The sequence below is a fragment of the Molossus molossus genome, unplaced genomic scaffold (genome assembly GCF_014108415.1).
Source record: "Molossus molossus isolate mMolMol1 unplaced genomic scaffold, mMolMol1.p scaffold_m16_p_10, whole genome shotgun sequence".
Classification (NCBI taxonomy): Eukaryota; Metazoa; Chordata; class Mammalia; order Chiroptera; family Molossidae; genus Molossus; species Molossus molossus.
In genome coordinates this window covers 66,580,647-66,607,407 of record NW_023425345.1, presented here as the reverse complement: position 1 = coordinate 66,607,407, position 26,761 = coordinate 66,580,647, and the positions used below count along the sequence as shown (strand labels likewise).

The 26,761-nt window shown below is 41.5% G+C and overlaps 1 protein-coding gene across 1 annotated transcript in view; it reads left to right on the top strand.

Annotated features, from left to right (window-relative positions):
* The first annotated feature begins 13,379 nt into the window (after positions 1 to 13,379).
* HMGA2 (high mobility group AT-hook 2) overlaps positions 13,380 to 26,761 on the top strand; it is an 87,803-nt gene continuing 74,421 nt past the window's right edge. Inside the window, exons 1-2 of the mRNA XM_036251530.1 lie at positions 13,380 to 13,511; positions 16,109 to 16,195. Coding sequence (XP_036107423.1) covers positions 13,401 to 13,511; positions 16,109 to 16,195 — 198 coding nt within the window. The 5' untranslated portion in view covers positions 13,380 to 13,400. The remainder of the gene's footprint in view (positions 13,512 to 16,108; positions 16,196 to 26,761) is intronic.

Here is a 26,761-nt window from a genome sequence, read left to right as displayed (position 1 = left end):
TCATTTTATCTGTCTTTGATCATAGTCATCCTAATGGGGGTGAAGCCGTTTCCATATTTCCTTGTGTCTTTGGAAATGACCAGCTGTACTAATTAGGCTTCCGCTACAATAGCATTGCATCACAAAACCACCTCAAACTTCAATGGCTTCAACCGCAAGCATCTATTTCTACCTCATGAGTTTGCACACTGACTGGGCTTGACTGGGCATTCGTCCTGATTTACTTCGTGAATCTTTGTCCTAGGATCAGGGAGTTCTCTTCTCATAAGGGAGCTTAGAATCTCAAACAGCAAGCAGAAATATTTCAGTCTAAAATCGGCACATGCCAGTTCTGCTCTCAAACCATTGCTCAAAAAATGTATGTCACCAAACCCAACTTTCATGGAGCTGGTGAGTAAACTTGGCTTGCCGTGGCAGAGGGCATGCGTGTATAATTTTATTAACTATAGAAGTAAAGAGTTAGAAACAATAATTCAATCTATCATACTACTCAATTCTTTATCTCCGGTCCTATCCTCTTTCCTGTTTTGCATCACGGCTTAGACATTATGTTACATGTTGCTGTCACTCCAAATTCAGTATGTGTCAAACCTCAGAAACCCTCTTCATTCTTTTTTTTATCCTCACCCGAGGACATTTTTCGATATTTTGTTCAGATAGAGTGGGAGGGAGAGAGAGGAATAGAGAGAGAGAGAGAAACATCGACGTGAAAGGGACACATCGAGTGGTTGCCACCCACACGACCCAACCAGTGCCGGGGACAAACTGCAACTGAGGTATGTGCCCTTAGCGGGAACCAAACCCGGGTCTCTCCAGACCGCAGGTCGACGCTCTAACTGCTGAGCCAAACCAGCCAGGGCTTCTTCATTCTTTAAATAACTCCTCCTCCCAACTTTTCCACTGAGGCAACAACACCCACATTTGGAATTACTAGAAGCTCAGAAAATTAATAGAGTGCTTTCTCCCATCAAGCTTTTTTTTCTCTTTTATGTCAATTGATGCTAACTTCCACCCAATAATATTTTTCTCTTTTTTCTTTAAAAGAAAACCCTAACCTAATTTTATTCAGAGTAACAATATGCTTTTCCCCAATTGAGGTTGACCCTGTGGTGAAAATTTGCTGTGGATCTGGGGAAAAGTTTGGTGTTTTCGTCATTTTCTTCTTCCTACTGTTGTCTAGAAGTGGAGATAAAAGGAGAGGTGGAGTGGACCTAGTTTAGCAATGAGGTGACTATAGAGGCGAAAGCCACATGGTAAGAACTGGGGTGCAAAATGGCAGAAGGAACAGTGAACACTGATAACAACATGGAGTTCTGCCCCTCTGGGCTTGCCCACTTCTGGAATTTGTGTTATATCACACGCTTGTTGATTAAGTATCAGTGTCTCTACATTAACTATCAGATCATGTAGAAACAGTTTAATTTCATCATTAAGATGATCCAAAGTCTTCTGTAAGCTTCCCATCTTTCATCTAATGGTATTCTGTGTCCTTCTCTGTCCTGTTCTGTGCCCTACCTGGAGGCTGATGCTGGTGGCCTAAGTCACCCAGGATCCCTTGCTTGTTGGCTTGTGAGCTTGGCTGATGGGCTGCACTGACATAAGAAAGCAGAGAAGCAGAGAAATCGGGGCATTTCTTCCAACTTTTGGCTTTGGTGCCTCTTCTTTGGCTGTGGTCATACACACCTCCCTGACCTCAGCTCTTATCAGATCACCCCTCCTCCAGGGCCCTCACTAGGGTCTTTAACAAGAAACCCTCTGTTTACCCCTTCATCCCTGGAGTGGTAATGGCTCCCCCATATTGCTGGGGTCTGGGTGCCTCAATGTGCCTGTTTATTCCTATAGCTCTGCCCAGCATCTATACGCGGTCCTCGCGGTAAAGCGCCTTCGAGAGAACATCTGCGGTGAATTGTTTCCAGCTGGCATCTGACTAGCGCAGTAAAACCTTTCTTGGTGTATGCGTTTCAGGTTTGCATTTCAGCAACTTCTCTCCTAATCCCTTTGCTTGAAATCCCTTTCCTCCCACCTCTGTGCCGAGCTGTCCTGCAGAGCCCTCTCAAACACCACTGCTCCCAAGTAGCCTCCCTAATCCCCACACCATGGAAAGCTCTTCTCTCCTTGAACTCACTCAGCACATACTTGAGAGTGATTATCTTTCTCTGCTTTAAATTATAGTGACTTATGTACATGTAACTCTGGCCAGTTTGTAAATTCTTTGAAGTCTGAACCCACACCCAGGTCTGGTTTGTTTTTGTTTTTCTCTTTCTCCTTTGGGCTCCTCCCTGAACTTTGCCTCTCTCCCCAAAACACTGGAAACAAGACCTGGTACCAAATGGTCATTCTGTCATTTATTCCTATTACTATTCATTGCTACTTATTACTGTTTCTTATTGTATTATAATAGATACCAGTTACTGATTTATTATAATATACAGTTTATAAAAAATTATCAAAATGATGGCACAGACTAAAATTTCACTTTTGTGATAATGTAGCTATTACCTTTAAAATATGCACTAGTCATTCACCTCCAATACATATATGACGGGGATTTTGTTTTTATTTAGAAGTTTTCTGGTGATCAACCTGGTTTTCTCCCAATACTTTTTTTTGAGTGTCAAAGAAAAAACATTCATATGTGGGCAAATAGTCACCTGTAACCAAGGCCATCTACAAATTGGAACCAGAGTTACAGAGTTATCTTCTAATCTGGTCTTTTTAAGCTCTGTTCCGGGAAGTTCTAGAGAGTCTCTCCAGGGATGGAGACAGACTGAGAAGTCCTCAGTAGGCTTTCACCTGAAGAAAGGGCTCCAGCCGTTCAAAAAAAGTGAGAACAACCCTGGCCGGTATGGCTCAGCGGTTAGAGCATCGGCCCTCCGACTGATGAGTCTCGGATTTGATTCCAGTCAAGGGCACGTACCTCAGTTGCTGTTTGTCGCCAGACCTGATTGTGGTCGTGCAGGAGGCAACCACTTGATGTGTGTCTCTCTTTCACGTCAATGTTTCTCTCTCTCTTCCTCTCTCTCTCTCCCACTCTATCTGAACCAAAAAAAAGAAAAAAGAAAAAATTTCCTTGGGTGAGAATTTAAAAAATAAATAAATAATAAATAAACAAATAAATAAAAAGAGTGAGAACACTTTCTCTAATCACATCTCCCACTCCAAACATCCCCACAATGTCCCTGTTTAGTTGCCAAGTCTCTGCCTAAACATCACTGACTGGAAACCCACTCGCTGCACAATACAATTACATAGTATGTTATAAAAAAAATTTTTTTTTTAAATCCTCCTCTGAGGATATTTTTCCATTTATCTTCAGACAGAGTGTGAAGAAGGGAGAGAGAGAGAGAGAACCATTGATGTGAGAGAGATACATCGATTGGTTGCCTCCTGCACGGCCCTGACAAGAGCGAGGGACAGAACCAGATCTGAGGCACGTACCCTTGACCAGAATTGAACCTGTGACTCTTTTGTCTGCAGGCCAATGCTCTAACCACTGAGCAACTGGCCAGCGCTACACAGTATTTTTTTTTTTTAATCCTCATCTGAGGACATTTTTGCATTTCTCTTCAGACAGAGCGGGAGGGAGAGAGGGAGGAAGAGAGAGAGAAACATCGACGTGACAGAGACACATCGAGCGGTACACAGTATTTTTTTAAACAACCCTAACTTTAGAATGTTCTAGCTTATATTTGGCTACAATCTGGCTACCCATCATTCTCCTACTTGAAACAAAGACTATATCCAAATGTACTTCCTCACATTGCAATACTTTAAGATGGTGATCATATTGCCACAAGTCTCTCTTTAGGCTAAAAACTCCATTTTCTTCAAATGGTCTTCATAGGACACATTTGGAACACCCACTTGGGTGACATGTTAGTTATCAAAATCCCTCTTAAAACACGATGCCTAGAACTGAAAATAATTTTCCTGATGTACATTGACAAGGGCACAATAGAATGATATTATTGCCTTCTTTATTCTGAGTATTTAAAAGCCAGTTACAGAGACAACAAGTTTCTAGTCTGGCATGTAAGGAGCTTACAAGTTGCCACTCTATCCTAACAAGTGAAAAGCTGAACAAGTTGAAAAAACAATTGTTCTCAGAGGCATCAGAGAAGGGAAGCCATAGGACAAGCCACTGCCTCAAAAACTGGAGAGACTGGTGAACACAGAGAATTATAATTTCCCAGAGCTAAAACCACCACAAGACCAGTGCTGGGATAAGGAAACCTAAACTGTAATTGTTAATGTAATAAGACAAGAAAAGGAAATAAAAGGTATATGTATTTGGAAGGAAAAAATAAAACTGTTTTTGTTCACATATGACATGATTATCTATGTAGAAAATCAAAAACAATTGACCAAAATACTCCTGGAACTAATAATTGATTATAGCAAGATTGCAGATACAAAATTAATATATAAAATTTAATCACTTTCCTATATACCAGCAAGGAACAATTTGAAATTAAAATATTTTACTATTTATAGTAGCACACCCCAAAATGAAATACTTAGGTATAAATCTAGCAAAACATTTACAAGATCTACATGAAGAAAGCCATAAAACTCAGCTGAAAGCTATCAAAGTAAATGAATGAAAAGGTATTCCATGCTCATGAAAAGGAAGAGTCAATACAGTCAATATGTCAGTGTTTCTAACTTGGTCTATAGATTCTACATAATGCGTCTCAAAATCACAGAAAGCTATTTTGTAGATATCAACATGCTTGTTCTAAAGTTTACATGGAGAGGCAAAACGCCCAGAATAACCAACTCAATATTGAGTGAAAAGTACAAAATCAGAGAACTGACACTACACATCTTCAAGATATACTACAAAGCTATGGTGATCAAGTCAGTGTGCTATTCACAAAAGAATAGACAAATAGATCAATGGAACAGAAAGGAGTATAGAAACAGACCCACACAAATATAGTCAGCTGAAGCAAAGCAAATATAATGAAGCAAAAACAGTCTTTTCAATACATGGTGCTGGAGCAACCAGACATCCACATACAAATGGAGAAGCCTCTCAGCTGAGTCGGTCCCCCGGCCAGGCTTTAAAAAGCTTCCTCAGAAGTACTTTCCAAAGACTTTTGCACGCACCTCATTGAGAACCCTAATCTCATCTAGAAGGGAGGCTGGGAAATGTAGTTTTATGGTTGGGCCATACTCAACACTGTAGGTGTTCTTTTACTAAATTACAAGGGCAGAATGGATATTAGGTGGGAACCTAGTAATACCTGCTTCTTAACTTTGTTTGTTTTTCTTCCGCTAAGTTTTTAAAACATTAAGGCATAGTTGACTTACAACATTGTATCAGTTTCAGGAGTACCACATAATGATTTGATATTTGTATCTGCTTCTTAATCATATATGTAATGTTAGGAATTATTTTTAAGTCAATTTTCTACTCTGTATTGGTATGACAGATTTTTTTTCCCCCTCTCTTGAAACTAATTACATACCTTATACTAATCTTTTAAAATTGTATTATAGTTTGTTGAGATCTTTTTGAATCTTAATTTGGGCATCAATAGAATAAATTATCCCTTCTACCTTTAGGATATCTGAAAATTTGAAAATTATGCCAAGATGCTGATAGAAGAGATCACCTTTGAAGTTAATGTCAGCAGAAAGGAATACATAACACCCAAGCCATATTTCTTCATCTTTTCATAAGGATGTCATAAAAATGTTTATCAAATGCTTACTTAATTTCAGGTGTTTTAATATCTAAATCTAAATCTATCTGCCATAAAAAACAATGGAATCATTAAAATATTCATTGACATGAAAAAATATTCATGATATATTATTTACATAAAATATAGGTTATAAAACAGAATGTGCAGCATGAACTTATACTTCATTTAAAGTCTAGAAGGATTAAAATGGTACAGGGTATCTATGACTGGTGTGATTACTGAGGGAGGGGGGAGAGAGAGAGAGAGAGAGAGAGAGAGAGAGACATCTATGTGAGAAAGAAACACCGATTGGCTGCCTTCTGTATGTGCCTCAACCAGAGATTGAACATGAAACCTTGGTATGTCCCCTGACCAGATTGAATTGGCAACTTTTTGGCACACAGGGCAAAGTTCAACCAACTGAACCCCTTTGGCCAGGCTACAATGCATTTTTTTTTTTTTTTTTAATCCTCATCCAAGGATATTTTTCCATTTTTTGTACAGACAGAGTGGGAGGGAGAGAGAGGAAGAGAGAGAGAGGGAAACATCGATGTGAAAGGGACACATCGAGTGGCTGCCACCGCACAACCAACCAGGGCCGGGGACAAATTGCAACCGAGGCACGTGCCCTTAGAGGGAACCGAACCCGGGTCTCTCCGGACCGCAGGTGGACGCTCTAACCGCTGAGCCAAACCGGCCAGGGCAACAATACATTTTATATCATATTTGTGACAAGAAAAAAGGATAATAAAGATAACATTAAAAAAAAAAAAAAAGGACATAGGCTCTTCTAGAAGCATTGTAGAGAATGGATTTTTTAAATGTAAGACCGAAGGCTAGGAAGCCAGGGAAAAAGATATTAGCATTATCCACATGACAAATGGAGAGAGCCCCACAGCGGTGACAGTGGAGGAGGAGAGCAGACAGGTTCAGGAAATATTTAGAAGGTAGAACTGGAAGGACTGATCATTGGATGTGGAAAGAGAATGAGGATTTAGTGAGTCCCAGCTAAGAGTGGTTTCTAGCTAAGCAAATCACTCATTTGACGTTATTAATTTGTATGAGGTAAAGAAAAAGAGAAACTAGTTTTTTTGGGGGGGGAGGTTGGGGGGCATGGGCCAGTTTCTATGGATATAAAAAACCATCCAACTCCTCAGTGGCTTAAGAACAAAAACAACATTTATTTTTTACTCATAAATCTGTAGTTAGGGCAGGGCTCAGCAGGAGTCTCTCCACTCTGATCTATTTCACATCAGTTTGGGGTGGTTTAGAGGCAGGGGGTTGGGGAACCTGGAATTATCTGAATGTGTGATCTCCCCATGTGTCTCCAGCATGGTGGTTTCGAGAATTCTAAGATACCGACACAGAAAGAAATGAGAGAGAGATAAATAGATGATAGATAGATAGATGATAGATAGATAGATAGATAGATAGATAGATGAGAGATAGGGAGAGAAGGAAAGAAGGATGAAAAGCAAGGTGATGTGTTGTCATGCTGGTCATTGCTTCACTACAAGCCCAAAGAGATACAGTGAGTGGCTTGGAAGGTAGGTGTGGTGCAACCACTGGGCACATCTCCAAACTGCGCGCGTAATTGTATTTTGGAAGCAGTCCATGAAGTGGAGAAAGGAGAGAAAGTTTTCTGACCAGATACCTCTTATATCAGTTTTCTATTGCTGTCTAACAAAATTATCATAAACTCAATGATTTAAAATACCAGTGAAATAACCCATTTAATAGCTCACAGGTTTGTAATTCAGAAGTCAGGTATGGCATGGCCGGGTCCTCGACTGGGGGTATCATAAGGCTGAAATCAAGGTGCTGCCCCAGCTGAGTTCTCTTCTGGAGACTCTGGAGAAGATTCCACTCTCAAGCTTATTCTTATCAGAATTCAGTTCCTTGTGGTTCTGAAAAAGAGGTCCCCGTTTCCTTGCTGGCTGTTCCCGGGGCTTCCCGCAGCTCCTAGAGGCTGCCACATTCCTTGCCATGACTCCTCTCTGTCTTCTCACCAACAATGCTGAGTCAGGTCCCCCTGAGCTCCAATCTCTAATGTCCTCCCCTAAAACCCACTAGAGAAAATTCTCTGCTTTTAAAAATAATAAAATAATAATAATAATAATAATAAATAAAAGCACACATATAGTTCTGTCAGGCTCCCCTGGATAATTTTTCTTATCTTAAGGCAAACTACCATCTAACATAGCCTAACCACAGGAGTAAAATCCATCACATTATAGTCCCAGGGGGTATGCACAGCAGGTACACCAGGTGGGGGGAGGCAGGAAATCTAGGGGCCATTTGAGCATTCTGCCTACCACCCCTCCTATTCCTAAATCTGATGTAGAAGCCACGTTTCTCCTGCTACTCAAAGCGGCTTGATAGTATATCTAGATCAAGGTTGTTTGGGGATGATTGTGTAATGGCAACAGCTGAGAGATGGAAATAAAATTATTCAATTTCTGCTCTGCTTCCATGACTTTCATCTGAAAGAATGTTCTGTGGATTCTAGCACACTTTGGGTACTCAATAAATATTTGCTGAATGAATTATGGATTGGATAGAGGAAAATAAATATTTGTAAGGGTAAATTAAATGCTTAACATAAGAGGTAAATAAATTTTAAATGATTACCTAGCTGTTTCAAAAGAGATTCTTTCCAGTTCTGAATGAATTGTATTACTGTGTCCTGAGACAGAGAGAATGGCAGATGAGATTACTGCAAGACCAACTCAATATATGTTTGTTGAATAAGTGAGCGGGCAAATTTATTTTGTTTGGTGATCTTCTGTCTAGGGAATGAGAAAGCCTGTCCACGTCACTTCCCTCCCACAAACCACCAAAAGGTTAAGTTGGCAGCATATATTCTTTCTTGGTTATACTGTAGGAAAGATTTTAGAGGTAATCTCTCCTACATTTCATTAAATATGAAGCATATTTTCTTCTTTTCTTTATTGATTTTAGAAAGAGAGGAAGGGAGAGGGAGAGAGAGATGAAACATCGATGACAGAGAACATTGATTGGCTACCTCCTACATGCCCCCCACTAGGGATCGGGCCCACAACCTGGGCATGTGCTCTGACTGGGAATTGAACCCACAACCTCTTGGTGCATGGGTCGGCGCTCAACTACTGAGCCACACTGGCTGGGCAATACTAAGCATATTTTAAAAGACACAATCTCTAAAATTGTGAGTTTGAGCAGTACAAATGAGTTCATGTTAAAACACTAGAAATATTTTTTAGAAATATATATTTACCTTGTACTATACTGAGCTTCTATATACTATACATTCATACATATGTGTGTGTGTATATGTATGTGTGTGTGTGTGTGTGTGTGTATAGCATTGTTCCATAAATATTAGTGGTAATTTTTTTCTGTGGCCTTATATAGATTCACTTCCAAAAATCTGGTTATAATCAATCTGTTTAAATACATATAAAATACATTAATTTAATCAGTTCCAATCTGAGAGAATTCTTAAATTATTCTTTAACTTGTGTATTATTAAAGTATAAATATAATATGATAAAGTGCAGTGTGAGAACTTCACCTCATCAGAGATACATCTTCCTTTAGCAAAAGGACTCTGAGGGTATTTCAGCACATGTAATGCTTTTATCCTCCTGTGGTACATTTGTAAAATGGCAACTTAGTAAGAGTAACTTTGTCACAGCAATAAATTAGTAAGGACCAAAAGTCTGTTATGAACACTACCAAAACAAAACTAGTACAAAGGACAGGCATTAGAAATATTGCCTATTTCCACAGAATTTATGTACAATTCACATATAAACAGGACACAGTTAGAGAACAAGAGAGTATATGTGTTAGAACTGAAAGAACCTTCAGAGAGTATACTGATCTTTCATTTTAGAGATGAGAACATTGAGATACAGGGAGGAGAAATGATTGACCGAAGGCCACAGAGCTGGTTTGGTGAAGTTGTAAGGAAACCAGTTCTCACAACAAAGTCAGCATCATTTATTCATGTGACACTGCAACCCATGCTAAGATACAGATTTCACATGCATATATTTCTCTGATCTTTGGTGCTATTGATTATAAAACACATCAGTATTATGTATGTTACTAAAATAGAAAAGATGCTGTCTAGAATGTGATAACACAGTGCTAAGATATCCTGAACTCTAAGATACATCCCAATTTCCAAAATGTGAAAAGGTGGAAAAAAGCATCTGGATACAACTTTTATACACATGTACTATATAACTTGGTACATGGGATATTATTTATTGCACTCAATTTATTGTTTCTAAATGATGTTATGGATTCACTGAGTTCACTTTACCACTCACTAATGAGGGGACCTAGTCTAAACATGAAATCATATATTGCAGATAATTAAAAACCTTTAACATATACAACCAAGGTGCTAACTGTTTGGTTTGATAGTAAGCGCAGAAGACAAGAAATAGTTTTATATGGAAAAAAAAACAAACAAAAAAAAACCCTACCTGGAAAGTTTTCAAATTAGAAATAAGAGTTTAGTCTTGAAGTATAATGAGATAAAGGAAAGGAAGTGAACAACTGAACAACTCAAACTGGAAAAAAAAATCCCTCAGATGTAAATGTAAAAAAAAAAAAAAAATCCATTCTTTAAATTAAAATATAACCATTTAACTTAATAAGATATATAATACCATTTTAAGGTCTCAAATAATTTCAAAGATGAAAATAAATTTTAATGTTTCCCTTACAGAAAATATACAGAAACCTAAAAAAATTAAATAAAAAACTAGACAAAACTGGATGAAATATATATTTTTATATTCTTGTTATAAATTCAGAAGGAGTCAAGTAGTCTGATATCTAAGTGACAGGGACCTGAAAACAATTGGCTAGACACTCTCCTAATCCCAGTTTTTCTGTGCTTTTCTTAGAGTTAAGGATTAATCCAAAAATAAAATTTTGGAATCTCCTCCTTGCTGGCCTCCGTGAATATTAAAAAAAAAAAAAAAAAAAATCAATCAAACAACAACAAAAATTCGAGGATATAATGCACCCAGTATAACACTTGCTGGCTGAAATCTTCAATGATTACCCTTAGATTGGATCTTAGAATTTTATGTGTAGTCCTTGCATAAAGGAAGCAAACAAAAACATACCCAGAAGCCCATTTGGTGTGTGTATGTAAAATGTGCACCACAGTGCGAATGTGATCACATGAAAAAACGTGCAAACTTGGCAGTTAGGCAGTGTCACTGCAATTGTTAGTAAGTGAAATTTCAAACCCTTTGATGAAGATACCATCTTTCAGCCAAGCCCTGGCAGAAAACCTTTCGTTCCTGTTAGACTCTCCCTCCCCAGTCAGCTGCTGGGCTCCATCCGGAGGGATGGGGGCTCTCCGTCTCTATCACAGCTAAGCGTTCCCAGACCCAGGAGAAACCCTGGGTTTCTGCAGGGCACTCAACGTGCAGCTAAGTGTCCCAGCTCTGCAAAGGGCAGCTGGAAATGGATTTAAAATGGCAACGCGGACCAATCAGCGCTGCCGTGCCGAAGCAGACATTTACACGCACCTCCTCCACAGGCTCAGCGGAACCTGGCGGTGCCTAACTCCCTGCTTAGGGCTGTAAAGTAGGCGTTTTTTATTCCACGGTGGTCTGTATTTTTTTGTGGAAAAAAATACTTCCTCGGGTGAAAGCTTTTATTTTGGAATTAATCCAAAATAATTTTGGGTTTGATGTGTGAAAATCTGAACCTAATTTTTTTTGAGTGTTTTGTTATTCAAGGATGAAAAGAGGCACATTTTAAAATGTACTCCACCTTTTTAAAACGGACTGTGGTCATTATAGTGTTCACATAACTCTGAAACAGCCCAAGCTATAAAATTAGGACTTGGCAGAAAGGGAGTTCCTAAGGAGAAGGTTAAATCGAGGTAAATTGAAGGGAGAGTTGGACAGTTGGCACAATTGTGATTTAGGAAGCTCAGGAGGTCCCCGCGCGGGGTAAACCCTCTACTCTGAAAGCGTCGGAACCGGGTGTTTAGCGCCAGCCGGTGGTGGGGGTGGGGTTTGGGGGAGCGGGGCGGGGGGTGGGGGGGAGACTTTACGTCGCCTCTAGTCTTTCCCCGAGAAAAATTTCAATGAAGAGACCGGCGCGCTCAGTGTGCGTGTGCACATTGTTTGCACGTGTGTATGTATCTGCTAATGTGCATGTATATCAACGTGCATGTGTGCGTGTAAGTTTGCGCATGTTTGTTTACGTGCGTGTTTATGCATGCATGTGCCTGTGCGAGTGTGCACGTGTATCTGCTTGCACTTGTGTGTCTGCGTGCATATCTGTGTGTGTGTGTGTGCGCGCGCGCGCGCCGCGTCCTGCGGTCTGTGATGAGGGCATTCCGAGGCAGAGCAGGGCTGCCGCAGGCTAGCTCCTACTCCTCTTCAGTTCCTTCCCACTCACAGGGACCTAGAACTCTGCCGCGCGTGCAGCTAAACGCTTCCTGCGGAGTGTTGGCTCCGCATCGTGGAGGTGCAGGTAAAGGCCAAGCCCCTAAAGGCGGCTCTGGGACCATCACATTCCCGCGCCTTCCTAGGACAACCGCCCAGGGGCGACCTCGGGCGGCGGGAGGGGCGAGGCCGGCGGCGAGCCGGCCGGGGATTCCCGGCCTGTCCCTTTAACCCCGCCGCCCGGCGGGAACACGTGAGTGGTGCTCCGGGTGGCACCCGGGCGCCGCCGCCGCCGAGGCAGTTGTATTTCGAACGCTGCCTCTGGCCCGAGGCCAGGCGCCTTGGCTCCGCGGTCCGCCTGGCCTCCCTCCTCCTCATACTTTTCCTCCTGCGCAGCCCCCTCCCCTTTATCCGCCCACGATTAGAGGTGGGCACTACCCCCCACCCCCACCCTACCGCCCCCTCCCCAAGCACGCACACACTCATCCCACTTGAATCCTGGGGCAGGAACTCAGAAAACTTCCAGCCGGGGCAGAGCGCACTTGGTGCAGGACGCAGGAGCGAGCAGCCCGTCCCCCTCCGACTCTTCGGTGCCGCTGCCGCCTGCTCAAGCCACCCGAGGAGGCGCGGTGCCACCCACTGCTCGTCCCTTGTCTGCGCTCAGTGCCCGACCCGGTCCCGGCAGAATCTCCCCATCCTCCCCGGCTTCCCGACTGCCCAAGGCGCTATTTGTTTTCTCTCTTTCTCTTTCTTGCTCTGCGAGAGCGGAGCGGGGGGGAAGAGGAGGAGGAATTCTTTCCCCGCCTAACGTTTCAAGGGACACAATTCAATCCAAGTCTCTTCCCTTTCCAAGCCGTCTCCGAAGTGCTCCCGGTGATCGCAACTCCTGATCCCAAACCGAAAGGGGAGCCTCCCAACTTCAAACCTTCTTTTTCTTCTCCCTTGCTTTCCTCCTCTCGCTACCTCCACCTCCACCGCCACCGCCACCGCCACCTCCACCTCCGGCACCCACCCACCGCTGCCGCCGCCACCAGCAGCGCCTCCTTCTCTCCTCCTCCTCCTCCCCTCTTCTCTCTTTTTGGCAGCCGCTGGACGTCCGGTGTTGATGGTGGCAGCGGCGGCAGCCTAAGCAGCAGCCCTCGCAGCACGCCAGCTTTCGCTCACCCTGCCTCATTCTCCAGCCCTATCAACCACTCTCCCGAAAGGTGCTGGGCCGATTGGGGGCAGCTGAGGCGAAGCGGCTGCAGCGGCGGTAGCAGCGGCGGCGGCAGCGGTAGCGGCGGCGGCGGCAGGCAGGATGAGCGCACGCGGTGAAGGCGCCGGGCAGCCGTCCACTTCAGCCCAGGGACAACCTGCCGCCCCGGCGCCTCAGAAGAGAGGACGCGGCCGACCCAGGAAGCAGCAGCAAGTCAGTACCCAGGCGGGGTGGGAGCACCAGCCCACCTCCGCGCCCTCTGCAAGGGCCCCGCGACGCGCAGCCACCCGAGCGCGGGAGTCCAGTCGCCGCGGCCGCCACACGCTGCCCGCCGGCCGGGGGGCGGGCTACGGAGTCCGGTGCACTGCTGAGCCCCGGGTCGCCCGCGCCTCTCGGGGCGGGGATGTGGGGACCCGAGGCGGGCGGCCGGGCAGAGGCGGGAGGTGGGGTCGGGAGAAGCGCGTCCTCGGACTTTCGCTATTGTGCACCGCCCTGCGTGTCGCGGTGGCTCCCGGTGACTGGAAGCGGCGGGGGTCCGACCATCCAGGGCTCGCCAGGCGCTTTCCTAACTGCTTTACAATTGCCCCGGAGGCAGGAAGTGCCGGGGGGGGTGGCGAGGGTGGAGGGGCAAGGGTGCTCCGGAGGGGCAGAGTTGGTGGGGCTGAAGTCCTGGGGGCAGTTCGTTGGCTCTTTCTCCCGCCAACCCGGGCTGCTAGCGGGCCCGGTCTGGCACGCCGCAGCCGCCCCCTTGGCGCCTTCTCCAAAGTTCTCTGTGGCTCGAGACTCGCGCCCTCCCGACAAAGAACTCGTGGGCCCGCTCGGTCCTCTCCGGGCTCTTTAAACGCGGCGGCGCCGCCGAGGTGTCCCGGAGAAGGGGCTACAGGAAAGTCTGGGTCCGCAAGGGACGGGATTAGCTCGTCTGGCCAGGGCGCGATGGAAAGTAATGTCCGAAAGGGTGCACCGTAGCTAGGATCACTTCCTCGCCAAGCGCCCCGGGTCCTTTTTGCCCCTGGATCCCGCGCCTCAGAGCTTCAGACATTAAGTGCGTTACTCCAGGGCCATTGGCTGGGGGTTGGGAGGGGACGATTGAGGGGCGCCCCGGACCCCGCGGAGTGGAGGGTTTTGTCTGCGGATGCAACCAATTAAGCGTGCAGCCGGCGCTTGCAGGGCTGCGCGCAGCGCCCAGGGCGGGGGTTTTGTTCGCTGCAATTTCCAAGCCTTGGCGGGCAGGGCTGGAGCCGGACATGTCCATTGAAAACATTTAAACTTCGCTTCCGCGGGCTTTTAAATTTTCTTCAGTCCTTAGCCTTAGAAGTGCTTCCTTCGTGGCAAATTGGCCGGTTAGAAAATTACCCTAGAGTCCCAAAGCTGCCCGAGAGCAAGGTGGGGATATCGAACAATGTTTGCTTGCCGGCGCGTTTTAGAAAAACTGAGAGGGTTGTACCTTTTTGAAATCATCAAAGGAAACAAGCCATCTAGAGGCCCCTGAGTTTTCCCGCTCTGCCCAAACGACACTTTATACCGCGTTAGGATCCTGTTTTACACCTCCCAGGAAGTCTCTGCCTGTCCCCCCGCCCTTGCTTCCCACCCGCCACCCAACTCTCTCTAGCTCTTCTTAATTGCCTCCCACCTCCAAAAAATAATCCAAAAGAAATTGCAGTGAGGTCTGGAGGTGATTGGAGGTTTTACCTTTGAGTTAAGGCAGAGTTCACAAAGAAAGGAAAATGTGTCTCCGACGTGTTTGCTCCGGGATATGCCCACTGGTGCTAGTGGCCCCACAGAAGCTTTTCAGTAACCTTCCCCAGATTCTCTAACTAGGATGCGAATTTTCATTGAAGACTTTCATGAGTTTTAAGTTAATTAGTCTCATTTAATCACCGAATCTGAATGAAATGTAATTCGATGATTCACTGGGTAAATATTTAGGAACTGGAAAATTAATCATCGCATTCTCTTAACCACTTGAGTATTTACTACTTGGCATAGAAGCCATTTAAAGTTTTGCTAAACCTATCGATAGTTTCAATTTCTCCTTCCCAGACACTTCCATTCCTCCCCACCCCCCCCACCCCCTTTAGTTTTCTCCAGTTCGCCCCCATAGAAGTTTTCTCAAAAGAAAGTTTTGGAGAAATTGTTCATTTTTATCAAGAGATATTTAAATTTAGACGAGAGACCATGTTTGAATCTCTAAGAGGAAGTGGAGAATTGAAGCAATTATCTAGATAATTCAAGCAAAACCTCCCACAACAGATTTACCATAATTATTTGGAAATTTTAAGGGGAATGGAGTTGTTTTAAGTTGAAGAACTTGGATAATTGCTCCAGTATTTCACTCAATGTATTGACCTACAATGCAGATATGTAGAGATGACTGAAAACCATCTTTCAGTGGGGAAGATTGTTGAAATATTTATGGTGTTAGCTTCGTATTTCTGTTTGAAATGCTAGTACAATGGTTAGTAGTATTTGTGTAAAATGCTTATTGCTGAGATGCCATGCAACATTTTCACCTTAATGTATGACTTTATTTTAGAACATGGAAACTTGTCACCCTGTGTTACCTTCATAGGGTTGAAATAGAATCTAGTTTTCATATGTAAAATACAATTTCTTCTTTGAATCTTTGGATTAAAAGTATAGTTATCTCCCCTTTCTGAAAACTCTGTACCATCATCACTATTTATGCTTGAACAGAGTGTGTTCCAACAGTTTGGTGGAGCAGCACATACAGAAAATGTAACCATAGAGTCAGGGTCAATTTCTTGCAGACATTTGCCACAACAGCATTTCTTTTTTTCCTCCACAATTAGGAGCCAACCGGTGAGCCCTCTCCTAAGAGACCCAGGGGAAGACCCAAAGGCAGCAAAAACAAGAGTCCTTCCAAAGCAGCTCAAAAGGTGAGATTTCTCAAGTCCTTCCAACTTTCTCAAAGACCACAGGGACCTCCCTATGATTTTCCCATTCTAGATCCACACTTAAGGATTTGTCCTAACTGGTTAACCCAAGACTCATTTTCTACCCCTAATATTAGTAAGATTTCTAAGCAAATGCTTAGCACAAAAAGTTCATGAAGAGGCTTCAGTGTTTTTAAATAATCACTAAAAGGAAACTTAGAATGGGGTTGGAAGGGTGGGAGTGGGAGGAGTGGAGAATGACACCATTAAGATTTGGGCCAGTTGTGAAATAGTTAAATATAAATCAAAACCATAGATTTTGCAGTTTTTGTTAAAAATAATAAAGATTAATTTATTTGTGCCTATTTACAAGACTACCAAATCCTCCTATTAAAGTACTTTGCTAAATAGATAATGATTAGAAGTAAATCCAATTTTGGGATACTGTAAAAAATTATGAATTTTATAGCTTTAGAAAATATACTATTTGTTTATAATAAGCTTGCAATATGCTATATCATAATCTCTCAGAAAGCCTTCCCATCAGGTGATAGAGAAATGCTCTAAATGATGCAGTGAGTTTTTTAAACAAATATTTGACTCACATTATATTTTTGGGGGTAGGATAGAACCCAGTCAGACACAACTTCAGTGTTACTCTTTATAACTTTAAATTACAGTGTAAAATAACTTAATGTTGCTTTTATTTGAGCCAGGAAAGAGGAAATATCTCAGGGTCAATGCATATATAGAAAAGTGAAGGTGACTATAAAATTCACATTTTTTTAGTTTATAAATAAATATGAAAAACTTTTTTTGTGTTTTATCTGTAGGTTTGTATGTTAGTTAAAAACAAAGGTTTAAAATTCAGGAGTAAATTTTGATATATCTTTTAAGTAGATCTGAATACACCATGTACAGGATTTGTTAGAAAGGACTATAAATGCTCATCTTTGGGGATTAATGTTTTATGTGGTTTTCTCTGTGATTATGGGCACTAACCATATTATATGTGATGGTTTTCATGTTGTAAACTGTCATAGCAACCAGTGATACATATAAAGTTATTTAGGGTGTAACTGTGATTTCTTGTCTGTTTTATTTTAACAGTCTTGAACAGAGTTGAAGGAGCAGGTTTCTAATATATTTATATGTAACTGCTTCTCAGAATGAAGATTCATGACTCACATTTAGTCAATAAACTTTCAAGTAGCTCTAAATTACCTTGTTACTTAAAAGTGACAATACATAATCTTATATTTCTGACATGAATACTTTCTGTGACATTTTACCTAATTTATTTAATTAACTAAAAAAGGCTAATTTAACAGGAGGTGGGGTTTTTTTGTTTGTTTGTTTGGTTTTTAATGTTGCATCGTGTGGGGTTTATTCAACTTAATTTTACTTTAGTGAGATGGCAAAGGGATATCTTGGTAGGTAGCTAACAAACATTTAGACTATGATGTAGTTCCTCTGAAAGATGCATCATTATAACATCTCCCAGGAAGAAATCTGTAAATTCGATCATAAATAAATTATTTAGAATTTAATACGGAAAAGGAATTGCCTTTCAGATTTCATAGTGTTACTTGTTTTCCAATGGGGAAGGAGATGCTTCCTTCAGCAGTTTACCACTGACTAACAAAATCTTTATGGACAAGGAGAGCTGAGGCTTGTGCCTAATTTACCACCTAAAACCAAATAATAAAAAAGTTTTATCTCTTCCCAAGTAAGGTTTGATTTCTTTTTAGTTACTTTTATGATAGGCATTTACAAGGACCCTAACCAGGCCACTCATCTCTCTGATAGTTCTGGCTACATACATATTACAGTTTCCAAAACACAAGGAGGCTTTCTTGTTCCCAAAGAAATACTTCCCTGAACTCTTCCATTCTTCCAGACAAAATTATTTCACACAATTGTTATAGAAGTCCCCCTTCTAATAAAAGTGAATAAACATATTTGCTAATAACATGACTGTTATATTTCTTCAGTTTTATAATTACGCTTCATTTGGAGAAGATAATACTTTGAAAAACAATGAGTGACATTGATGAATTGTTCATGGCATGTGTAAACTTAAAGTATTTTCACTTTCAAATCAGTATTTATTGAGTTTGCTACTACCCTATATAAACATGATTATCAAACATATTTAGCACACATATATGTATCAGACATAGATTGTATTCTACCAAAACATATGTTTGTAAGTATTTTGAAAAGGAATATTTTAAAAGAAATTGTTACATTGTTCAGAACATGTAAGGTAAACATACCCTGCTAGACTGAGCAGAATAGATATGAGAAGTCTTCTATGATTAATAAATTGGTGTGCTCCTGAAAACTGTGACTCATCAAAATGAAAACAATATAACAAAAACTGGTAAGTATATAAGAAAATAAAATTCTAAAATGAGAGGAGATGCAGTGAACACTGGAGTCCTGATGATGTTGTGTGTTTAAACGTTCTTGCTGCTTGGAGTTTCTTACAGAGTGGATGTTTGGTCTCAGTGACTGGCCTTGGGGCATTTGAAAACAAAACCTTGTTGGTAATGTGAAACAACAATGCATGCAAGGTGTTGCGAGACCAAGTGCTTGACTACTAAATTAACAATTACTTTAATTTCAGGCCATATTCAATATACAGTTGATTTGTGTAATATAAAAACAAACATTTCTAGAAACACAATTTGTTATGCTTGGAACTTTTGGGAGAGAAGATAATTATTCTTATGTGTGCTTCTGTTCCATTATGACAAATTCCCATAGATGACCATAATGGAGCTATTCTAGTCATGCCTTAGAATTCCATTCTGAGTACCCAAAATTTGTCCCTGAACCAGTTTCATATTGTTATCTTAATAAAAGAAACCAGAAGTTAATGTTTTCCTGAATAAATAAATTATTTATGTGTGTACGTGTGTGTGTGTGTGTGTGTGTGTGTGTGTTGACCCTTTTATTTATGTTTTAGTTTGAGATATACGTATGGCCAGTTGCCTCTTAATTTCCTTTTGGTTTGGTTTTGTTTTCCTCTCATGTTTGTGCTAGATGGAAATAGTTTGTATTTTCACATTACCCACATTTGGGGAAAAGAAAGAGACCCTCTCCTTAATGTTTGGTTTAAGGTTTTTGTTCTGGCTTTTTAATCATGAGAGAATACTAGAGGGGGTGTCATCAGCTCTCCAGTTTTTAAGGTCACAGCTCAAATTCATCTCTAATTCTCAAGCCAATCCTCATTCAGGCACTTTTAGGAGAAAAAATTTTATATTGAGTTACATTTTAATAGAAGGAAATTGCATAAAAAAGATCTCGTGTGTGAAGTAGCCCTATTCATAATGTCATAGATTTTCTTGAGCTTCATTTTGACCAGACCTAGAGAGCAAAGTGCAGAATGAAAATTATCTAGGTAAAGGATATATGATTCAACTAATGTGTTCAGGTAAAGATTTAAGGCATATCTTCTATTTGCCTGATACTAATTGGGTACTATAAAGGCAGATTTGTGCTTCTTCTAATCACATTCCCAGAAATGTCTTGATATTTCATAAATGATCACTAACACCAATGTTTTAGGATGAGAAAATGTGGGTTTTACTCATTATATCAGATAAATGTTAGAGCATAATGCTGAGTGAGGACAAGATTCTTTTCCAAACACAGTAGGCTCAATTAGAGGGAGTAACCAAAGGTATCATTATAGGTAAGTCGGGGAAAGATGGTTTTGGAAGCTATACAATTCCCACCTATGGTTTCTATGTTACTAGTTGTATGATTTAGTTTGATTCCTCTGTGTTTTTGTGGGAAGGTAATTTCCACTGGGATCTAGGGCCTATCTAAGTATGCAAATGAGTCCAGGCAGGTAGAATTAAGTAAAGCCCAGTTACTGTCTCCATTGTCTTGATATTTTAGGCCAGCGGTTCTCAACCTGTGGGTCGCCTAAGACCATCGGAAAACACATATTTCCAATGGCGATTCATAACAGTAGCAAAATTACAGTTATGAAGTAGCAACAAAAATAACTTTATGGTTGGGGTGGGGGGGTCACCACAACATGAACTGTATTCAAGGGTGGCGGCATTAGGAAGGTTGAGAACCACTGTTTTGGGCTGACTTACCTAAACAATTGACTTTTTTTTTTTTTCACTTCACTTTGCTAGAGAGAACCAGGCCTTACTGCATCAGTAAATTTTATCTGGCAATGCCTTTGAGTCATCATAGATTATGATCCAAATATAGAACATTTGAGTACATTTGAATTATTGAATGAAGTAACTTTATTTCAGAGGAGCCATAATTCCCATTCTCTGCAAACTATCGTTCTTCTCAACTTCTTTCACCAAATCTTCTTGATACTTTGACTGATCTACCACATTGGCTTGTTTTTTTTTGTTTTGTTTTTGGTACGTGCCCCTACCGGGAACTGAACCCAGGACACTCTGGTGCGCAGGCTGACACTCAAACTGCTGAGCCAAACTGGCCAGGGCCACCCTGGCTTGTTTTTATCTCCAAGTCTCAGCAGATCATTTTGCTAAGGAGGTAGAACATACCAGACTGGTATTCTATTGCATTCCATTTCTTTCTTGAGAATAGATGGATGCTAAAGAGCATTTTATGTCAGGTAAGTCATTCAAACCTATCTTGTCTTATTAGTGACTTTCTGCATTTTCCAGAGCTCACCTTGGGACAACATAACTTGGTACAGGGTAGAGCTATTCCCTGCCACTATTTCACATTCTGAAGATTTTAGTTATGAATCTTTGTTTTGCCAACTAGGAGGAGAAGGTGAATGGAGAACTTATTATATTTTGGGCTATCACTTTTTTTTCTTTATTGATTTTAGAGAGAGAGGAAGGGAGAGAGAGAGAGAGAGAGAAACATCAATGAGAGAGAACATCCATTGGCCACCTCCTGCATGCCCCCCACTGGGGATTTGGCCCACAACCTGGGCATGTGCCCTGACTGGGAATCGAACCAGCAACCTCTTGGGTCATGGGTTGGCACTCAACCACTGAGCCACACCTGCTGGGCTGGGCTATTGCTTTAATACACTGAACGGTTTTGAAAGGCATCTTCTAATTGATTTAGCGAGGAGTAATGCTGTCATTCTCTTTTCTCCAGGAGAAAAGTAAGGGGCAGTTTGCTCAGAAGGTAACCCCTGTGAACTCTGTATCACTGATATTGAATTTTCTGATTACAAAAGAGGTAGAGGGACAGTTTAAAGGAAGAGAATCTTAAACTTTGAAAATAACTTTTCTGGTCATTTTGACCTTGGCTTGAATTTAGAGTTTGAATAAGCGAAGACAGAGTGTGTAAATAATGGTATGGGAGCTGACAGTGAGGGCTTCCTTGGGTAAAGGGAGCACAAACTCCAGTGGAGGACAGAATTTACGTATAGCTCCTGTTGGAAAATCGAGTGCTGGCAAACTTGCAACATCTTTTTAAGACTGAAAATGGTTGCCCTTAAACTTTGGAAACCCATAGAACTGGATGATTAAAAAGGAAAAACGAGAGTTAGTCTAATGAATTAGTCCAGGTGATTTTGATGCCAGTGAACACTGACTTACACTGTTTATATTTGTAAGAGAACCACTGAAAGAAACAGAATGTGACTTTCTACACTTTGGATAGTTGGCTCCATAGGCTCTCAGGTCTGCAGGTCTTAGGCTGAAAATAGCTGTCTGTCTATGTATACAATTATACATACATAGAGATACAAGAAAAAAAAACAAGGTACTACTATGCCTAAATATTTTTCAAGCTCTTTTTGTTGTTGTTGCTGTTCAGATGCACTGATTGATTAAGGGGGTGGGGGATAATACTTTTATGCATTATCACAGTACATATAAAATATGATGAGAGTATTTAGATTAGCAACAAATGAATAGTTATCTAAATTTGACCCAGAAGTCAGACCTGGATAATTCTCTTGGGTCTCAATCTCAGCTCCTGTCGTGCCTTTATAGGAAACTTGGCAATGTTTTACTTTTAACTGTTCATTTGTTTCTCACCCTAGAAGGTTTTGATTTTTTAGAATTTGTCCGTGGCTATTGCATTTTATATGGGAACATCTCCCAGAAGAACAAACCCTTTATTGCCTTGAAATCAGATTGGGTCTCAGTTTCACTACTTGTGAATGTGGGCAGATGGCTTAACCTCCCATTTGTGAAACGGGAAGTAACAGCTGCCCCACTGAAGTAAGATGATGCTCAGAAAATCACTGTGGACACTGAGAGAATGGGGATGTCTTTTAAAAAAATTTTTTCTTAATTGATTTTAGAGAGAGAGGAAGGGAGACAGAGAGAGAGAGAGATAGAAACATCGATGAGAGAGAACATTGATTGGCTGCCTCCTGCATGCCCCCCACTGGGGATCGGGCCCACAACCAGGGCCTGTGTCCTGACTGGGAATCAAATTGGCGACCTCTTGGTACATGGGTCGATGCTCAACCACTGAGCCACACTGTCCAGGCTGGGAGGTATTTTTTAAGGGGAACATTTAAAAACGTGGAGGGAAGAAGTTACATTTGAGGACCTACTACATGCCGTTGCTTTTGCCAGGCACTTTATGTATACATTAGCTCATTCTATCCTCTGATGTAGGCATTTTGGTCTTTAGTCCATAGGTGAGAAACGGACATATCTAATGTTCAACTCTAGCAAATGGTGGTACGTGGATTTGGATTCAAATCTCATTCTAAAGCTTATGATCTTTCCTCTACTATATGCTGTCAGATGTTTTGTAGAATATTTGCTAGAAGGTGGAAGTTAGGATTTGAGAAGCCTTTGGAGGTTGCAGTGGGTGCCAGCTTCAGCCACTACCCCAGCCTTCTGCCCCCCAGTAAACCACCGGGCTCTGCTTTGGGAGATCATGAGACAGCCAGCCGTGTTCTTACTTGTTAAATGAAGGAGCTAGATGAAATGCTTTCTAAAGTCTTCCCCGGAAGTCCTACCAAGTTGTGGAATTCTGATAGCAAGAGGGAAACAAGACACACACATGATGTAAATAGCAGGATTCTTCCCTCCCTCCCTCCCTCCCTTCCTTTTTTCCTTCCTTCCTTCCTTCCTTCCTTCCTTCCTTCCTTCCTTCCTTCCTTCCTTCCTTCCTTCCTTCCTTCCTTCCTTCCTAAATATGTGGTGAGCATCTCTTGTGCACCAGGCAAAGCATTGGTTCCAAATTCAAGAGCTACATTTGCCACGTGAATTTTCTTTCCTAATCATTATTATTATTGTTATTGTTATTATTAAAGTGCAGAGTATATTTAAAAGACTGGGGTATCAGAACATCTTAAAAAGAAATGATTACATTTCCCATTTAACATTTCTCCCAGCCCTCATGAACTTGCTTTTAAGCATATTATAAAATTAACGATACAGTTCTGAATCTAAACTACTTCGAAAATCAATATAAATGAAGCAGTGACACTAAACAAGACATGATATGATAGCTGCAGATATTAGTATATCAGTGCCAGTCAGCCATAGTCTGAAATTTTGGTTCTTACAAATGTAGAACTTCTGCCTCCCACCGCCCCCACCCCCTGCCAGATAAGCAGGAACTTAGAATGAGTGTTTATTCACATATACATAGGTTTGCAGTGTAGAACCCAGTTCCATTCTGGCAAAGGAAAACCAAGTATACATCTCCACTGTGTGGATATGTTGACATTAAAAACAAAACAAGCCCCCAAAACATTTTGTTTGTCTTCTATGGAAAAATAGTAATCCGAAGAGCATTAAACACAGGAAAGGAAAGTTAAAGCCTGTGTTTTGCATATGGGAAAACCCCGGATCTATGCTGTTTACAAACTAAAATCCTAACTTGTTTTGCAGCCTTTGTGAAGTTTGATCAGAATGATTAAATAATGTGGGTTTTAAAGAACAATGAGAACCTCCCAGCTCGACCCCGCACGGCACAGCTAATGTGTTTCTTCTAGATGTAGTCTCAGAAGAGGGTTTCGGTTTACATGTAACACTGGCCCGAAGACCATGGAGCAAGTTTGCTTTTAACAAGTCCAAGTGACAGTCCTGATATTTTGCCCTTTAGATAATGGTGCAAATTTTGTTTTTGAATAGGCTTTTTGTAAATGAGATGCTTATTTTGAAATCCTCTTATTTGCAGGGCTTTCTCTCTCTTTGAGAGATTTGCTTTCTCTGACTTTGAAATGCAGTGAAACCCTTTTAGAAAACAACCCTCTCTTCAATAGAATTCTGATACACCCGGATCACATCATGGCCCCTGAAACATAACAGCCGTGCAGAGAAAGCCTGGTGTAGCACTGTTAGCCTTTAAGGTCAATAGCCTCCTCCCCTCAGCTCCGCCTATCATCCCCTGGCCCATTAGGAAGGATTTCTATCTTCCATGTTTGTGTAATTTACTGCTGGGTAAATTATGCTCCCAAAGGCTAAATCAGACACTGCTTCTGTTTTAGGCAATTTTGTACTTGTGTAACTCACTATGTACCAGCCAAAGGGTTTCTTAAAAGCTTCATTCTAAAGGTGACAGGTGGGTGTAATGGAATATTTGCATTGACCGAACCTTCTGTGAGACGGGACAAACCTGAAGGAAAACTTTCCCTTTAAGAGTTCCACCTTGTTAGGAGGGAAAGAACATTTCTCGAGCACCTCATTTATGGCGGGCACTTCACTCCTCACAGGAGGCATTATCTCCATTTCACATAGGAAAACAAATTGGAGTTTTCAGAGACCTGCCCAAAGTCCTAGAGCTGAAATGTCAGAGCAGGGGTTTGAGTCTAAGCTTTCCAAAGTGGAGCCTGTGTTGAGATACCTCCCTCTCTCTGAGACAACGTTCAAAGAGAGTGTGGCTTGCTGGGCACTCCCTGCTCTCAGTTTAATTCATGCCCTCAAGACTGAAGTTAAGACAATGCCACAGCCCCCTAACAAGACGTGATTTCTCTGTGCAGCCGCTGGAAGCTAAACAAGTAGTCTGAGCTCCTGATGACGGTGACAGGCAAAGGCTCCACCAGCTTTTCCTTCTGTTCTGGGAAATTCTCTGAATTGGTGATCATTTTAGTTCACTCAGATATCTCCTTATGGTAGCAAATGCCCATAGAAAGGCAGCAACACTACTAGGAGGGTAGGAGCCCCATCCTTAGAGCCCAACAGAACTAAGGAATCCCAGGTCTACTGTGTACCAGCTTTATGTGTGACCTTGAGTCATGTACCTCCCCCACCTAGAAGTTAGTTGCTTATCTGCAAAATAAGAGGGGAAAAAATAATACGTACCTTGCAAGGCTGTTGTGAGGATTAAAATAACATGTGAATGACTTTACCTGGGGTATTTTAAATGCTAAATAAATGTGAACTAACATTATAATTATACAAGGTTTGGGTTAATTCATGGGCCCTGATGGATACTAATGCCAGGCCCGGAAGATATTATTTGGTGAGAAATCTTGTGGCTTACTGTGTGTGTCTGTCTCTATCTATCTATCTATCTATCTATCTATCTATCTATCTATCTATCTATCATCTTTTATCTATCATTCATCTCCATCTATTTTTTACCAAACAAATTGAAGAGAGAAAGAGGAAATTCTCATTTGGCAGTGTAGACAGTTATAACAGGTAATTTTAGTATTATTGTATTAAGTACCCACTGGCTACTAACCCAGGTAACAAAAGCAAAATGCAAAACAAGTTATTCTGGCTCAGGTCACCTATATTTTGTGTTTATGCAGCCTTGGGATGATTCTCATACACAGAAGAGTATATACTAAGTTTTCTTTGTTTTGTTCTTATGGAGGGTGTATGAGATGTGTGCCTGTGTGTTGGTGTATTTGAGGACTTGAAAAGGGGTGATGAACACAGGGACATTATTTAATAGGAAAATTTAAATTTTGATTCAAAAGGGAAAAAAATATCGGTGATACCAGAAAAATCTCTGAAGTAAAGCAATGAAACAAACTCTCAAGGTAGTTAGAAAATATATTTATGTCACATCTGTGTTGAGTGTGGAATTATGGTTAATGTACATATTTATTACTTATTTTTTTTGATGTCCTTAGTTTCCATTTCAGGGACAAACACTGAAGATTTCTTCTGGTTTTTTTTTTCCCTCTGCTTTAGGTGAACTGATTGTTTTTTGGCAAGAAATAGGAAATTAACTACATAGAAATATGCAATTAAAAAAATCAGAATCCGCCCTGGCCAGTTTGGTTCAGCGGTTAGAGCGTCGGCCTGCGGTCCTGAGAGACCCGGGTTCGGTTCCCGCTAAGGGCATGTACCTCGGTTGCAGTTTGTCCCCGGCCCTGGTCGGTCGTGCGGGTGGCAGCCACTTGATGTGTTCCTTTCACATCGATGTTTCTCTCTCTCTCCCTCCCACTCTACCCGAACAAAAAAATGGAAAAATGTCCTCGGGTGAGGATAAAAAAAAAAAAAAATCAGAATCCTGTGTCTTTATGTCTAGACTTGTTTTGACTAGCAATGTAGTTAGAAGTACTTTGAAAATGATAAAGCTACATATCAATATTAACTTTTGTAACGTTAGTGACATGGAAGGAAATCACTTAAGAAACATTAATTTTCTAAAATACTTTATATAATTATG